Raw genomic sequence first — 18,107 nt, forward strand, 5'->3', positions numbered from 1 at the left:
GATTTCAGGGAATGTCATGTCTCTTTTGTGTCATTTTTAACCATGTTTTTCTGACATGGCCCAGAAGACTGATGTGCTGTTTGATTTCCCATTAATGTACTGCACTAGTAAATCTGAATTTGAATCATTTCACCCAGTAACCCAAAACAGAGCCCAGCAGGATGCCTAGTCAGAGCTCACCATGTTCATGACCGTTAGTATGTAGGTGAGGTTCTCAGAGCTCACCATGTTCATGACCGTCAGTATGTAGGTGAGGTTCTCAGAGCTCACCATGTTCATGACCGTCAGTATGTAGGTGAGGTTCTCAGAGCTCACCATGTTCATGACCGTCAGTCTGTAGGTGAGGTTCTCAGAGCTCACCATGTTCATGACCATCAGTCTGTAGGTGGTCATGTTCTCAGAGCTCACCATGTTCATGACCGTCAGTATGTACGTGGTGACATTCTCCCTGCCGTGCTTCTCAAGCATCTTCCGGTCTGCCACCACCAGGGTCTCCACATTCAGTCCCCCCACCATGCTGGAGGGGATAGGCGAGCGTTTCCCCCTGCCTGCCGGTTCAGGCTCATCAGGCATGTCAAGCCGATCCTCTGGAGGGGGCTTCGGAGCATCTGCAGGCAAGCAAGTGGGAAAGACCTGTTTTGTAAGTAGACTCGCATGTTATTTCTGACAAGGACACTGCATTGGCAGATACATATTCTACACACTTCACACGTCACTTATTGAACATTGACCTTCTTTAAACAAAATATACACAACGCATGCCACAATACTGCAAGTGATGCCTTTTATATGTTTGTACCTTTTTTCAAAGGAACCCACAACACTACCATTATTGATTTTGCCATCTGGCATCCCACTTAGCTGCCCAATATAATTCATCACCGCAGCAAATTTGCATATCTTTCTCATTAAACCCCCTTTTTTATCAGACTTTTCTTTGAAAATATATTTTTCAAGAAAACGTCACTATCAATAATCAATGAGATATATATATATATATAAAAAAAAATTTTTTTTCTAAATCAAGTGAAAGCAGATGCAACAGGACGTTCCCTTACATACATTTCTTGCGCCGTCCACAGAAGTGTTGTGGCTGTGGCTTCCTGCGCTGGAGGCGGTGGTGATGCACGTGGGGACTGGGCGGACTGGAGGGGTCGGAGGTTGCTGAGTCGCCTCGGACACGGCGCTCAGCAGAGCGCTTATAGAGCACGTGCGGGTGGTGGCCAGGGGGGGCGCTGTAGTTCTGCTCTGCAGCTAAGTGCTTGGGGAGTGGAGAGATGAAGAACTCCTCCTCTGAAGTGCGGATCAATCCTGACTGAAGAGAGATATGCAGCCCATGAGGGTAAAATCATCAAATCTTACTTAATATTAATAATATATAATATTACTATTATTACTAATGCATAATTTAAATGCAAGTTCCCACAGATACAGGTCTCTACTAAAGTAAAGGAATGGCACACAATATTTGCAAAACTTGCCACAAAATTCAGAACTTTGATCTTTTATGTCATTTTGCAAAACTGCAGACACAAAACTCAAATCAGCTAATCAAAATACGCATTTTTCAAAACTCTAAACACTTTTTTCAATTGCTGGGATACAATATACATAAACCAAAAAACATTTGATCGCAGAACCAAATCAATTGTTCACATTGACACAGCTAAATATCAAAGTATTAGAATTTCAAAATGAAATACACTCATTACATATGATAGGACTGTCTTTTCATTCATTAAAATGCATCAATGAATATAAGTAGAAATGATAGTAACTATAACAATGCTCCTAAATCATGGTTTTATAGAAACTGATTTCTGTATAACATTCCATGTTTATATCATGAATGTTTTAGGACACCAATTACTTCTGAACATGAACCAATTTGACCACATTATCATTGGATGTGATATTCCATCACCATCCTTTATCACAGGGGTTTTCAACCTTTTTTCACAAATCTGTACTTTCTTCTACAGTTTCCACTATTTCTCTTAGAGCCACAAAAAGAACCATTTTGAAACAGGCAATATTAAAGTATTGTAAAAACAACTAAACAGTGTAGCTGTAGGAGTCTGGGTGATCTAAACCTGCAGTATTTCACGATAAATGAGTCACTTGAAACGTGACTTTTTCAAAGATATGAATGACACAATACATTTTGAACAGGTGGACAGGCTGTGTTACAAGTGCTGAGTTTTGAAAATTGAGCACAAACTTGTGAAAATTTTTTTTAATTTGGCATGAAAACCCTCACCAGGCACCACTCTAAATGAGCAATGGTTTGAAATATTCTGACACGACTGCACAGCTGCAAAAGTGAGAACAGAAAATATAAGGGACATGACACTTTTTAAGGACATTTAAAAGGAAGTAAGGCCTTCAAAGACTTGGCTAGCTGAAAGAAAAATATGTCACAGCTTGAGGTTATAAATCACCCAGCCTCACAGACCCTGTTATCCAAGCATTTGAGAGGAAGACTGCATCGATTTGATTAGGGAACAGAGGCGAACTGCAGCTGCAGTTGCACGTGAGAAAAGCGGAACGTTTGTAGCGGACAAGTCCCAGGGGAGTGCTGTTAGAGAGAGTTTAACTTGCTGACAGAGAGATGATCCAGTACTGTGCCCCCCACTCCCAAGGGTTTACAAATGCTGGACTTTTTTTGGAGGGGGGGGGGGTGAATGGGGCCATCAAGTCGAGCGCTCTCTTGCCACTGATAAATGCTGAGTGAGGCCAAGGGTTATTTAGCACTTAAACATCTCAGTGTTACAAATACACTCAAACACCATGGTCTGCCACACACAGGCATGCAGACACACACACACACACACACACATGCACACCCGCACACAAACAAAGAGAAAGGGAGAGAGAAAGAGTGAGAGAGAGAGAGCGTGAGAGAAAGAGAGAGTGAGGGAACTTTAAGGGGGCATTGTAAGGAAACTATGGAACAGTATAACCCCAGGGATGGCATTAATTTCTATGTAGCATGCATTTTGAGGTAACTGCCTGACTATGCTCAATAATAAGCCAGACCGGGTGATATTTCAGGACTGAACAGCTTTTCTTATGGCAGAAAACCACACAGAGCACCCTGCCCAGACTATCTCTCCGAACAAATTAAATAGGCAACAAGAAAGCATCTGGTTTTGCTCTCAACTCAGTAGGCAAAGGCAAAGTGATGCTGAAGAGAAACTGCTCTTTTGAGCCGTCGGACATCCACATTCAATGAGGGGGTTTTGCATTCCACACACTCAGCCATCCTCCTACACCAGCATGCAGGAAGGACACAAGAAAGGGCCTATGCGTCTCTACACTTTCAGGGTGGAAGAGCGGCAGCAGAGTGGCTAAGGAACAAGGCTAATATCCAGAATGCGGAAGGTTCAGGCATACCGTGCCCCCAAGCAATTCTTCTTCCTCTTCTTCGGGTTATGGTCATGTAAAGCCAAAGGAAAATACATTTGACATATGTTTATTGATTTCTCTAATTTCCCTAGCAGGAGCTGTTTTAGCGCTGCACATATTCTGACATGTTACAATGAAATATTAATACCAGTACTCGAGTTAATGGTAAGTGAATACGACGTATTGTGTTCAACATTCAAATGAGATCACAGAAAATCTGCCAGCATCTGTCAGGCTTTGGAAGCAATACCAGTTGTGAGTCAGTCTTCCTACAAAACGGGCTGTTGAAACGTAGTGGTGAGAATGCTTCATTCAGCTTGGCACTGCTACAGTTCCACATTGGCTGTGTAAATCAAAATGGCTGCCCCCCCCCCCCCAACAGGCAGAGCTCAGCAGGGCAGGGCATTACGAAAATCATTCTGTCTGTTTATCATGGTCGGGCCTGAATGAATAATGACTGGATTTGCAGTCGGGATATGGTAACGGTAATCAGCACTGTCAAAATATTGGCCAGATTGAGTGCATGTTTTGGGTCTGGGCCACAGTAGTGCTACGGGTTCGACAAGGCCTTTCATCATTTTGTGTCACCGTTTCCCAATCGCGGCCCTCGAGACCCACCGCACATCGCAATTCCAGCTGAGATCTCAGTCAATTACTTTGACCGAATCTCTAACTCGAACGCCAATCTGGATTTTGATGATACCCGATAGCAATCGGCTACGATTCCTAGCGTCAGCTTCTCGTGTTTCCTCAAGGGGCAGAAACGTTAATGAGTCACTACTGCTCCGGTCAAAAAACGCTCCGCTTGCCTGGTGCAGAACCAGAGTTCTACAGCACCTGTCTGGAGCCCGAAACATACCCCGCGTAAGCGTGGCATTGTGAAATGTGTCCCCTGAATTTCTTCATGAAACACAAGCGTGAGTTACAGTGTCAAGCGCCACAGCGAGGGCCATTACTGCATGCGCGCAGAACTCTCCGCTTTAATCGCACAACACTATACATTCTCTGTAATTACAGTAATTACACCCCAAAAAGACATTTAAAAGGACATGGATGACACAATCAGAATCTCTCACTCAGAAGTGACAAAATCAGAATCTCTCACTCAGAAATGACTAAATAAACTCAGGGCCACTGTTTAGACAAAGGGGGAGCCATGCAGAACTTCTAGTTGTGAGAACAGTGGCTAACGATGGCCCAGTGCCATTCCACATCTCTTCTATGCCAGAACAGACAGGGGATAGCAGAGGGACCCTCACTCAGAATTCCCCAAGCGGACCACATCGTTGCCAACTGTATCATTGCAAAACAAAACACAAGACCGGCTTTCACAGGAGAACAGTTGCACTTGGAATCACTATCAGCTGTAATTGCTTTGGACTATCTTAATTTTGCCTCTCTCTCTCTCTCTCAAGGCACTTCATGCTGATGCTGCAGAACCGTGGCCAGTCCCTTTACTGCTGTGCTGTGCTTTCAAGCACCACTTCAGACAGCAGTTACTGGAGCCATACAGGTAATGGCTGCAGGGTTCTAACCAAAATTGGACCCTGGAGTTGTGCCTTTGAGAGAGATGAATTCCTTGAATGGTTCTGTATTGCACATTTGAGGGCACACTGTCATTATGTGAAGTCATGTACTGTAGTGTGTCACAATTCTACGGTACCATTACTGTCAATTTAAATCATGTTCAAAGTGCAAAATGTGGTTTTCTGTTGAGAGCAGACTTTGCAAAAGACACCAAAAGCCTTTTCTGAGATGAGTGGAAATATCATGGTACATATGAGATGCATCCATTTCCTCAGTCCTTAAAAATGTCTTTTTGGTGTATAATTACTTGGAGGCAGATCACAGAGAATCTATGGTGTTCTTTGGCCAAAAAACACATTAAGCATGCCACAATGCAATTAAGGGGAAGAGTTCTACTTGGTAATTTCACAACTAAAGCATTTTTAGGATCAGCAGATGAATCCCCCTTGGTCAGCTGTATCCGGAAGGGAGAGATGCCTTTGAGTTGGATATTACACACAAACATTCATTACGTTCCTGGATGAAAGTAGTACGTCTTTGAAAATGACAGCCAGGCAATGCACAGTAGGTGTACTAAAGCAAGTCAGAGTTCCTCATACAGTGCGCTCCATAAACTCTGGGACAAAGACATTCATTTTTCTTGATTTGGCTCTGTAATCCTTGATTTGTAATAAAAAAATTCAAACAAATCAAACCAATTCAAACATGTAGTTAAAATGCAGATTTATGGGTGTTTTTTTATTAGATTTATATTTTCACCATGTCAAAATGACAGCACTTTTTATACATACTTTTTATTTTCACTTTTTATAAATAGAAAACATTTCTTTGTCACAGAATTTATGAAGCTCATAGTACATCAAATCTAATGTGGAGGGCCAAGAAAATGTGCTCTGGGCTTGACTTTCTCTGATTTATCTCCTCATCTTCTTTATTGGAATGAATTGGAATTATTGATGAGATGATAACGTGGCTGTGCTGGAGGAAGAGTTCTTTGCTTTGACAATGTTGTGTCCTTGTTTTACCTTGTTACACCACATCGTATTCTCACAGATCATCTCTCCCAGGATGAGGCAAGTGTTTGTAAGCAGCATGTGTACACAGAACATGCTTCATTGTGCTCCTCACCTCACACAGAGAGGACAGCTGAATTATTCTCGCTCCCCATGACAGAGATGGGTAAAAGTAATGGGGAAGGGTGATATCCTTTGACAGGTTTTTGGGTCTGAAACTCTGGAACCCCTTAGCGTTATCCCTCCCACATCAGCTCATCCAGGTGGATCGTTCCCAATACTTTGCACCCCTGATTTTTGCGAATGTCAAGCACAATATTTTTGGAGGAAGTCCACAGTAATCATTTTGTCATTGTTGCTTTACAAGCGTGTATTACATCTGCACAATGGACTGCACTCTGATGTAAAATAGCAGACTCCCCCAGTACTCTGCACATGTAGGTGCTGAAGAGCTGAAGCTCGAGAATAAAACCAGAAAATCAATCCCATCTGCAGGGCGGTGTGCCTTTTGTGAAAAACCCTTTCATTTCAAAAACCAGAACACACACACACACACACACACACACACTGAGGCACAAGCACACACACACATGCACACACACACACTGAATCACAAGCACACACACACACACACACACTGAAGCACAAGCACACACACACACATTCATGCACAACACCCAGACCTCATCATATAAATACACTCAAACAAATATGCATTTAATTGTATTCCTATGTGACCAATTACAAGTATACAAGTATGTAAACTCAACCAGTGCCTATTTGATGAAGTTACATGCAAATAAGTACTAGCCTGGCACATGAAATGAGCCAGTAAATTATTCTCTGGGCTTAGAGTGGTTTTCAGAGCCAGAGGAATACTGCAACTGCATCCATCTGACTGACTTGTTAAAAAGCCACATTTCATTTGTTTGAAAGCTTTGAGGATGTTTGCATCAGAACGTAGTCAACCTGCTATCATTGTTCTATTTCAAGCGCTAACTGATTCTGCATTAGATCAGGATTGTCATTATTGTCTTGTTTAGTTTCTCCTAGAATGCTTGTGTGTTTTGTCTCGCGTGAAATTCTTCTGTTAATGTTATATTTTTGTGGAACATATTCTCAGAAAGTCATACCGTTTAGACATTAAAGGGACCACTAAGACTGGTACTTTATTGAAGAATGTGTAGACATGTTAAAAGAAGTATGATATATATACAAGGTTCAGAATTTCACAGGAACACAGAAGGGGAACAGAGTGTGGAATATTGCCTGTTTTGGGTCTCTTGGTTTTGGAAAAGCCCAGAATTTCATTGATGTGCCAAGCCTCTAGTTATCCCTTCAAAGTTTAATGTAGATTACAGGGCATTCCTTTGTATGAATATATACTAACTTTCTCCTCAAATATAATATTCATACCAGAAATTTCTCAACCTTCCTTCCCTGTATTTTAGTGAATGTGAAATTAAAGATGCGCTTTTAAAGGTAATGCCCTCCCCTTTACATTACATTTTTACATTTCCAACTGCAAAATGTTCATATTCAATTCCAAGAGCAGTTATCTGTTAGCAATTTTCAAAAAAAAACAAAGCCAAAAAAAAAACAACTGGCCTCAAAGTCCATCCCATTGAACCTTTGCCTCATGTTATTTCTTCCAAGGGAGCTCTAGCCCATACAAAAATGTTTTCTATGTACAAATGTACATAGAAAATATTAAATAATAGTCAATGTCAGTGAGGCTAGAGTCCCCTGGTGATGCACTGTATTGGATTTTGGATATCAGTGCAGTCCGTTAGTATTTGGACAGTGGTACCATGTCTGTTCTGTTTGGTCTGTTGTCCAGCATATTGGATTTGAAATGAAAGAATGAATAGGATGTTAGATTGCAGACTGTCACCCCTAATGTGAGGGTATGTACATCCATATTGGGTGAAGTGTGTAAAAAATTTGGTGTACGGACGTAATTCCGACATGGAACATGGATGTGCATACACTGAAATTAAAGAAGAAAGTCTGCACTTTAACCTCATATTAATTGCTTCATTTCAAATCCTATGTGCTGAAGTACAGAGCCCAAAAAAACATAAAACATTTTCGTCATTTTAATGCTTATGTTTTATGTTTAGTGTCATTGATGTTTTTAAAAGAATGTCAGTCTGACAACAAATGAAGCTAACACTCATCATACTCTGGCGTGAACAGCCAGAACGACCATCTCTAAGGAGAATTCCACATGTTAGGACAGTAACAACAACAGCCCCTATGCCCTCCCTCCACCCCCCCCCCCCCCCCCCCCATGGGAACTGAATAAACAGAGGTTTCTAGGGCAGCTGCCAGCCAAAGGTTAAACAGCGGGAGGGGAGGGGTAATCTACACACCTCTGAGTGTTGCTCTCACACATCCATACGGCCCTGGGGGCCCGGCAGGGACGGGGGCCACGTCTTCCCACGGACACGCACCCTTCAACCGTCAAACAGCCTCCGCACCCCACCGCACCCCACCGCACCCCACCTGAGCAGCAGGAGGGCTCCACTCGGCTGCAGCGAGCACACCCCCCATCTTTCCCCCTCGAAGGGAATCTCGGTGCTGTTCTCCTGTTCTCCCAATCATCACTTAGCATGTTCTGTATTCAGCAGGAAAGTCTCAGCTGAAAGATGTGAACTTGAACGTTCAGATTTGTAATGCTATGCAAATGCCTGAGGCTCAGAACAAATTGTTGACCATGGGAGAGTGTGGGGAATGGGGTGGGGGGGGGTCTTGTCGATCACACATCGAATCACACAGCCTGGATTCACTTAACATGAACTTTATTCACAATTAATTCTTGTTATTCTTTTCAGCTGACACGAAAAATTGAGATTTCTTGACACAGCAAACCTGTGTTTGCAAAGGGAAAAAACAACACATGCAGTTATTTGTAAAGTCAATTTTAAGGACAAATGCTGATTAAATCCAGGCCCAATCCCGAGGACTTTCCAAGCCTGATTCAGAAATGCTTGGCACATCCAATCAAATGCTTTCCCTGGGTGTTGTTTTCCCACAGTAACCCCCTTGGTGCTTTGTTAACGGAAGGTAACTATCCTGTCTTCATATGTAATGGAATAAATATCTCTCAAGAGACTCTTTTTTTGTGATATCTTTCTTATGCCGATGTTCAGAAATGATATCATAATACAAGTTGGAAATGGTAAGCTTCTTATTCCAGGGAGAACTTTCGCATCAACATTTGAAACAAAACGCTCTTGCAGTGTTTTCACCCGAAATGCTAGTCCATGTTATGAGTTTACTCGAATTCAAGTCATTGTTAACATCTCAGCAAACAAAATTGAGAGGAGGGGACCACACACACACACAAAAGTTTTCCTTATGACCAGCTCATGCTGACAGAAGAAAGTGAAATGTATGGTTGCAACCTTGTGGTCTGTGGACGTAACTTCCGAGAGGACTCAGTAACGATCATGTTCAAGGTTTTCTTTTTTTAGGCCCAGAAACTCCATGTCATGTCATGCCATGTCCGAAACAGCTTATTTGTCCACTACTAGGAATAAATTGAGTACACTAGCTGAGAAAGTTAAGTAGGCAAGAATGTTCACTTAGTTTGTACTTGAAATTACATTACATTAATGTCATTTGGTAGACGCTCTTATCCAGAGCAATGTACAGTTGATTAGACTAAGCAGGAGACAATCCAATCCTGAGTGTATTTATATGATGAGGTCTGGGCTTGCAGGTCCCAGTCATGTACCTTAACCACTATGCTACAGGCTGCCCTACAGCCTGCTAAAAAACGTGTCCTCAAAATATGTACAGTCCACTAAAAATACTGCTGACTGTCTGACATATCCTCCATTTCCCAATGTGTCATAAGTATGTTTAGTAAACAGTACACTGAGGACACAGTAGTTAGGAGGCTGTTTCCCGCACGGCCACAAATTTCAGAATCTAAATTGTCCAAGCAAGTGATCAAAAGCCCACTCCTATCCAATACGACACTTACCGGTGCATGCTAAACACTGCACTTTCACTGACCAGAGCAGACCCTGGAAAGCTGGGCTGTGGTGTTGACACTGGGCTGGAAATCAGCCTCCTCTCATCCACAGAAACATAACTAATGTCTGAGTTTTATGCCTAAAAACAAATTAGTTTCTGCCTGCACCATGTGGAAAGAGACAGTCAGCGCTGCAAGCTGGAGCCTGGTCTCAGTGCTCTGGGTTCGGCTTGGCATGGATGAGGACAGCAGCCTGTGTTGGTCTTGGATGGGCGAGTGCACTCTGTTATTTTTATTATTTGCTATCTGCTTGCCTCATTCCAGTGCATAAGTCCATATGACTGTTCAGCCAAAAACATTTTTTTAAAGTTTTAATTCATTTATACTTTCTTTGCATGCATCTCAAACAAACTAATTTCAGGGCAATAACACCAGTCGTTCATCTCACGAGTTGCGTGCAATCTAATACGGACTTGAAATTTGTTCTGAGAATTGTACATGATACAACATATCCACTTGACATCGTGTAGCAGCAGAGAAGAGTCATTGAAAAGCCAAGAATCAAAGCCTCCTTGGCTTGGGGCATGTACATGGAACAAAAGTTCCTTCTGTTAACAGTCTTCAATACCAGCCAGGCATTCATCTGGTGTCTGGTCAATAGACTGGTCAATAGGTCTCATCTGCTGAAGAGGTAGGAGTGGAACCAGCCGGGTTAATTGGCCTTCATTTACACAAAACCCCCTTCACATGGTGAAGTGCTATACAGTAGCAAATCGCACCCTGCGTGCAGATTTTGCAATCAGGTCCCCAGCCCTACATTTCCAGATTGATGGTAAAGTGTGAATTTTAGCTTAATTTTAACTTAAAAAAAAAAACTAAATTCACCAAAAATGATACAAAAAAAACCTTCATACTTCCAGTCTAAATATACACACGCTTAACAGACAGCATGAATGGCCTGAGCCCTGCAGGTCATCCTCCAACATGAAAAAAACAATAATGGTGAGGGCTGAAGAACATGAGTCAAAGCCTCCGTGCAGTGCATTGAAAGCGCTGCGTTTGCGTACAAACCGCACCAGGCCGCTGGCAGCTCTTAAGGAAGCGGCCCTCGCCATAGCATTGTAAAGGACCGGCCGCTAATGAAAGGGACAATACGTGGAGAATGGCTGCCGGGGATGCGGTCGGAAACCGTACTCTGCGTTTCATTCGCGCCAGACAAGGTAAGGACACACAAAAGAGCCCGGGCTGAAAGCTTCAGTGTAGCGGCCAACTAAAGGAAGGACTGGCAGCATCGCCTGCTCTTCAGTCCTGTGGCTGTAGACAGAAGGCATTGGTGGTAGGGTTATGCTTTTTTCCTGTATTTCTGGCAACTGTAATATGAGAAACGCTGTATGGTTAACTGAACGATACAGCTTTTAATTATATATATATATATATATATATATATATATATATATATATATTCCCCCTTCTCTCCAGTTTGGAACACCCAATCATAGTAATTGTAGGCACATCCCATGTCAGCTGTCATCAATTTGGGAGGGCACAATCTACTCCCCCAGAGGCATCCATCCAGCCACAGCTGCGCTTCACTCTGCAGTGTCAGAGCTGCACAGGGCTGCACAGGTGACAGGGGGCAGCACAGGGCTGCACAGGGCTGCACAGGTGACAGGGGGCAGCACAGGGCTGCACAGGGCTGCACAGGTGACAGGGGGCAGCACAGGGCTGCACAGGTGACAGGGGGCAGCACAGGGCTGCACAGGGCTGCATAGGTGACAGGGGGCAGCACAGGGCTGCACAGGTGACAGGGGGCAGCACAGGGCTGCACAGGTGACAGGGGGCAGCACAGGGCTGCACAGGGCTGCACAGGTGACAGGAGGGCAGCACAGGGCTGCACAGGTGACAGGAGGGCAGCACAGGGCTGCACAGGTGACAGGAGGGCTGCACAGGGCTGCACAGGTGACAGGGGGCAGCACAGGGCTGCACAAGTGACAGGGGGCAGCACAGGGCTGCACAGGGCTGCACAGGTGACAGGAGGGCTGCACAGGGCTGTACAGGGCTGCACAGGTGACAGGAGGGCAGCACAGGACTGCACAGGTGACAGGGGGGCAGCACAGGGCTGCACAGGTGACAGGAGGGCAGCACAGAGCTGCACAGGTGACAGGGGGGCTGCACAGGTGACAGGAAGGCTGCACAGGGCTACACAGAGCAGCACAGGTGACAGGGGGGCAGCACAGGGCTGCACAGGTGACAGGAAGGCTGCACAGGGCTACACAGGGCAGCACAGGTGACAGGGGGGCAGCACAGGGCTGCACATGTGACAGGGGGGCAGCACAGGGCTGCACAGGTGACAGGAGGGCTGCACAGAGCAGCACAAGTGACAGGAGGGCTGCACAGGGCTGCACAGGTGCCAGGAGGGCTGCACAGGGCTGCACAGGTGACAGGAGGGCTGCACAGGTGACAGGAGGGCTGCACAGGGCTGCACATGTGACAGGGGGGCAGCACAGGGCTGCACAGGGCAGCACAGGTGACAGGAGGGCAGCAAAGGGCTGCACAGGTGACAGGAGGGCTGCACAGGGCAGCACAGGTTACAGGAGGGCTGTACAGGGCTACACAGGGCAGCACAGGTGACAGGGGGGCTGCACAGGTGACAGGAGGGCAGCACAGGGCTGCACAGGTGACAGGAGGGCAGCACAGGGCTGCACAGGTGACAGGGGGGCAGCACAGGGCTGCACAGGGCAGCACAGGTGACAGGAGGGCAGCAAAGGGCTGCACAGGTGACAGGAGGGCTGCACAGGGCAGCACAGGTTACAGGAGGGCTGTACAGGGCTACACAGGGCAGCACAGGTGACAGGGGGGCTGCACAGGTGACAGGAGGGCAGCACAGGGCTGCACAGGTGGCAGGAGGGCTGCACAGGGCTGCACAGGTGACATGGGGGCAGCACAGGGCTGCACAGGGCAGCACAGGTGACAGGAGGGCAGCAAAGGGCTGCACAGGTGACAGGAGGGCTGCACAGGGCAGCACAGGTTACAGGAGGGCTGTACAGGGCTACACAGGGCAGCACAGGTGACAGGGGGGCTGCACAGGTGACAGGAGGGCAGCACAGGGCTGCACAGGTGACAGGAGGGCAGCACAGGGCTGCACAGGTGACAGGGGGGCTGCCCAGGGCTGCACAGGTGACAGGAGGGCTGCACAGAGCAGCACAAGTGACAGGAGGGCTGCACAGGGCTGCACAGGTGACAGGAGGGCTGCACAGGGCAGCACAGGTGACAGGAGGGCAGCAAAGGGCTGCACAGGTGACAGGAGGGCTGCACAGGGCTGCACAGGTGACAGGAGGGCTGCGCAGGGCTGCACAGGTGACAGGGGGGCAGCACAGGGCTGCACAGGTGACAGGAGGGCAGCACAGGGCTGCACAGGTGACAGGGGGCAGCACAGGGCTGCACAGGTGACAGGAGGGCAGCACAGGTGACAGGAGGGCTGCACAGGGCTACACAGGTGACAGGGGGGCTGGGTAATCCCAGTCAGAGTGCAGGCTGAAGCCCTCCCATCCTGAGAGATGCTATATCCAATCACGTACCACCAGGACAAACTTAAGTCAGTTAGCAATGGCACAGGCAGGATTCAATCTGGACCTTGGAGCATCACTGCATTAAAAAACTGCAGCCTAACCTTGTAACGCAATATTCCAATGTTCTAACCTTTAACCTCTGAACTTTGAGCATAGATCTCACCAGAAACTCTATATATCTTCTGGAAAAATCAGTAAGCCTGTCACCCCAGACATATGTCACGCAAACTGTTTCCAATGTGGCATTAATAACTTAGAGCAAGTGATTTATAAATGCTCATAAACACAGCTATTATCAGGAAATCTTATCAAATAGCCAGCCTAGCGGCTTGGTGAAAATGAACAGTCATCAATCAGGATGAAGGCTGAAAAAGGCACCTTTGCACTGTCAAAATCTGTGCCCCTCTAACAAACATCGTCCATTATAGAAGGAGAGTACGCTAGCCATCGAGTCTGAGTATTGCAGAAAGTTGCTGTAGTCGCCTGTCATCAATGAAGAAAAACCAGGAGTATTCCACTTGGCTTCTTTCTGTTTGTAAAGCATGCCCTAATGTGACAGGGTTTTCTGATCGCTTAACAAGAACACATACTTTCTTCCACCATGGTGACCTTTCGGGGAAAATAACAATTCTTCCTAGCCCCAGGCTGTTTTTTTCCTCAGTCAGAAGAATGGGAATATTCAATTCCACTACAGTCAACAGGGCTTAACATGCCAGCACTGCTGTCACCAGTGACTCCCACCACTGCAGGTTTGTCCAGCTCAGCTGGATGCTTCTGCTCGAGCAGGGAAGAAATCAATCAGCCTACAATCACCCCCCCCTACATGATTCTGATCATATGGACACACAATAGGAAACACATTTTGCGTGGAGTCATGTTGTTAACAATACGAGTTAAGATTTGAATGGTCCGATAAATGTAACCCTCTGTCTCCAGTTTCCCAACTTCAGTCCACACAGTGAACCCAGTGATCACAACCCATCAAAGCTGTCAAAATTTCTTAAATTGAATTACCCTGGACATAGTCTGTGAAACAGGAATAATGCAAATACACGGCTGTAACAACTAGCAAATGTAGCCATGTTTGTAAACTTGAAAAAAGGGGTCTCTTTGTAATGTTACATTGTCACACAACATTGAGAAATAGCCTTTGATAGGAAAATCAGTCACAGGCAGAGAAAGAGACAGAGAGACAGACAGAGAAAAGGGGGAGGAGAGAGAGAGAGAGTCCTCCGTAGCGTGAAAGCTGAAAGTGCGAGAGAGAGAGAGAGGGGTACTTACCAGGCCGTTGCAGGTCGACACAGCTGCAGAAGATGTGCTGTGGTTTCGTATAAATCCTTGATAAAGGCAGTCGTGGAAAGCCGGCTCCGGTGTTTCCACGGTAATGCCGCTCTTGCCGAACGTCTGCACGGTGAAGCCGCCTGCCAGCACGTTGGCGAGCCTCAGGTCTAGGTGCATGTCTCTGCCGAAGGCGGACAGCCTGTAGTGCAGGCCGCCGTCGGCAGACAGCAGGGACCTCCTCCTCCTGCCGGCGCCCGTCACATCGTGGGAGACGTACTCCCCCCTGGAGTCCACCTCTACGGGCGTCACCAACGCGTAATCTGCAGGAGAGCCAGGCAGGAGAACTCACTCACATTCCCAGTCAGTACGTTAACTTAATCACGTGACAATTTCCATGACGATGACGTGTTGGAGGACAAGCGGCCAGAGCAACCCGTTCATTTTTGTGGTCAAACACAGGGATTAAACTAGGCCTCGGTGACATGGCAGTATCAGTTTTCATATAAAGGTTGTGTGGTTGACCTGTAACAGAAGAAAATAAAGATCTAAGTGGAGACTTCACTGCTGCTGCAACCCTCTGTGAGCCCTCTGCAGGACTAGGTTGCACCAGCTGTACTTCAGTTAATGCTCTTGGTTTAGGCATTACTAGCATAAAAGCTGTGGCAACAGAAATAGGCTAACAACGTAAATTGACTAGCTAACAATCTTGTAGCTGATACCTATCTACACCTACAATTACACAGTCACTGACTAATTTTCCGCAAAAAGCATGTCATGTCATTTTTCAGTAACACCGACACCAACTCAGTAATCAAACAGAGATTTCATTTCTGGGCAGCACTGTAGTGCAGTGGGTAGCACTGTCACCCCACAGCAAAAAGCTCCTTGGTTTAAAAACCCTCCCCTGGGGTAAGATCTTGCCTGCTTATATTGCAAATCTAGCTTGCTCTTCTTTCTGTTGGCAACCTTCAATTTTCTTATCCCTGATGGGTAATAATCTTTGGCAAATTAGAAAACGACTTGTTTCTCTCCCGATCAGCTAGATTTGAGAAACCATACTCTGCGCATCAACCATAATGAATCTGTGTTATTGCTGTATTTATATGCTTTGTCGTTGACCTGAGATTTCAAAAACAATATTTTTGGCAGAAAAATGCATCGGGTTCAATAGGCAGGTTGTCCTCCAGCATAGCAGATGAGTCAAGGTCACATGGTTTGGGAATCTCCGGCACACGTGCGTGGCAACTTTTAACTGGTATGGTATAGCCTACTTTAAATCCACATACGATGAGGGAAATTCATTAGGCTAAACATGCATTAGTTTTCGCTGTGTAGCAGTAGCAGTAGCAGTATAAGGTAGCCACACACGTGTCTCAAATAATTCGCTAGACGTTGCTGTCTGTTCTGAGTAATGCTACAGTACATTACTCAGAACATAACTCAACTGTAACGGCATACAGTGCAATAGTTTAGATGAAATCAAAGAGCGCAAACTTTCTCGCAGAATAATTGCAAATACTGACCGTTGTTATGTCCATTGTTGTCGCTGGCAAACGTGGATGTGACAGAAGACAGGGCTACAATTCCGAACATCTGTCAAAAATATCTGATTTAAGTGTCAATCAAGACACATGCAACGACAGACAACGCACATTCGAGTGTTAATTCAGCTTAAATGGAGTACACATAGAGTCTAATGAGGACCATATGCACTCTATAAGAGTTGACAACACTTATTTTATTTTTAAGGGAAGGAAATAATAATTTATTTAATGTTACAAACTAAAACTAAAAAGTTACAAACAAATCTGAAAAAGTGATAAATTCGTAAACCTGCCTTCATTACGGGGCCAAACCACAGGATGGAAAGCAACCTCAGTGAACCGTAGCAGATGGATGGGCTGGGGACGGTGAACAAGAATATCAGAGGGCAATCCATGTTTTCATGTATCTCCTCCGAAGAAAACACTATGGACTACCATTGACGCAACTTTCAGACATTTTTGTTCGTCGCTGAACCTCCACTGCTTTCTCCGTGCATGTCCCTTACGTGAAGTCCATTGAATCCATAGCTGCAAAGCGCTTTGTGAGGCGTGCCGAGTCAGGTAGCTAGCACTCAGACCGAAGTGCTGAGTTTGCTCCGCCGGGCGCAGAGCAGTGACAGTTCGCTCGTGCAGCCCAAGAACAGCAGCCCAGGCGGGGGGGAGGGGGGGAGGGGGGAGGGGGGAGCGGGTTGGGGGGTGCAAAGTGTACCAATCAGAGCGGAGCATTCTTAATCGCAGTCTCAGTCTAAACACCGCATTCTCGCATGACCCCATCTCAAGAGGAGATATTCATCAGGTTTCTTTCATTTTCATAAACACGCAATATGGTTTATTGCAATATCAGCAGCACGTACACATCGCATATACAAAAACACAACGGGAAAGGACGAACATGATGAAAACATCGAAAACCCTTCTTTCCTGAATATGTGCAGGCCACAAGAGTGCGATGGACACCTGAACTATGCTATATTTAAATGTTAGTAAGGTATGTAAAAGGTGATGCTACTTAAACGTATTTAATGGAACAGAGCAGAGACAAAGTGCTTGACAGACCGTGTTTGATGAACGGGGCCAAAACCTTTGGTGCTAATCCAAAACTGGACCTAGCTGGGGCTCAGTTTTGGTCAGTGAACTTGAGATAAATATTATTGTCCTGGGCCCAGGAATAATATAATAATATAATTTTGTTTCTCTTTAATGTTTTTTTTTCTTTCCGATTCATCAAAAAGATGTTGGTCCCAGTCATGGACCCAGACCTCATCACATTAGATTGGGATAACCACAATACCAAACAAAGATGTTTAAAAAAGGAAAAGACATCTTAACCACCTCTGGTCAGGCGTCAGGCTCAGGACCAGCAGTCAGGCTCTGTCAGTGAATGTAGGTTCCATCAGAGGGAGCTGCTCAGGCTACAGTGTTTTTGATTGCCAGATGGCATTGGTTTACCATTATTTCTCTCTCTCCCTGAGATGTGGCATGTGGTGATTAAACAGAGAGGGTCCTCTCACTACCCAGATCCACACACAGTGTTTATGGGTTAGTTTATGTACTGCATGCTTGGTCAAGGGCCCTAAAATCCCCCAGTCAAGGATTCTATTCGACCACCTTCTGGAGTTGTTTGTTTCTCAAGTTGTTTGTTTCTGCATCCAGAGCAAAAAGCAAGATGTCAGCATCTTGCAGATAATCGTACCGTAGCCTGTGTGGACCACTGGAGTTTAGTGCATTTTTCACATCTCAGATGGTGCAAGATAAGGCACATATTAATGTTCAGTTATTA

At 45.6% G+C, this 18,107-nt stretch overlaps 1 protein-coding gene across 1 annotated transcript in view; it reads right to left on the reverse strand.

Moving 5' to 3' along the window:
- LOC133130556 (A disintegrin and metalloproteinase with thrombospondin motifs 18-like) overlaps positions 1–16,376 on the reverse strand; it is a 45,142-nt gene extending 28,766 nt beyond the window's left edge. The window contains exons 1-4 of the mRNA XM_061245217.1: positions 16,307–16,376; positions 14,784–15,103; positions 1,063–1,315; positions 409–608 (exon numbers count right to left, since the gene is read on the reverse strand). Coding sequence (XP_061101201.1) covers positions 409–608; positions 1,063–1,315; positions 14,784–15,103; positions 16,307–16,376 — 843 coding nt within the window. The remainder of the gene's footprint in view (positions 1–408; positions 609–1,062; positions 1,316–14,783; positions 15,104–16,306) is intronic.
- Positions 16,377–18,107: the final 1,731 nt, after the last annotated feature.

The sequence above is a fragment of the Conger conger genome, chromosome 6, assembly GCF_963514075.1.
Source record: "Conger conger chromosome 6, fConCon1.1, whole genome shotgun sequence".
Lineage (NCBI taxonomy): Eukaryota > Metazoa > Chordata > Actinopteri > Anguilliformes > Congridae > Conger > Conger conger.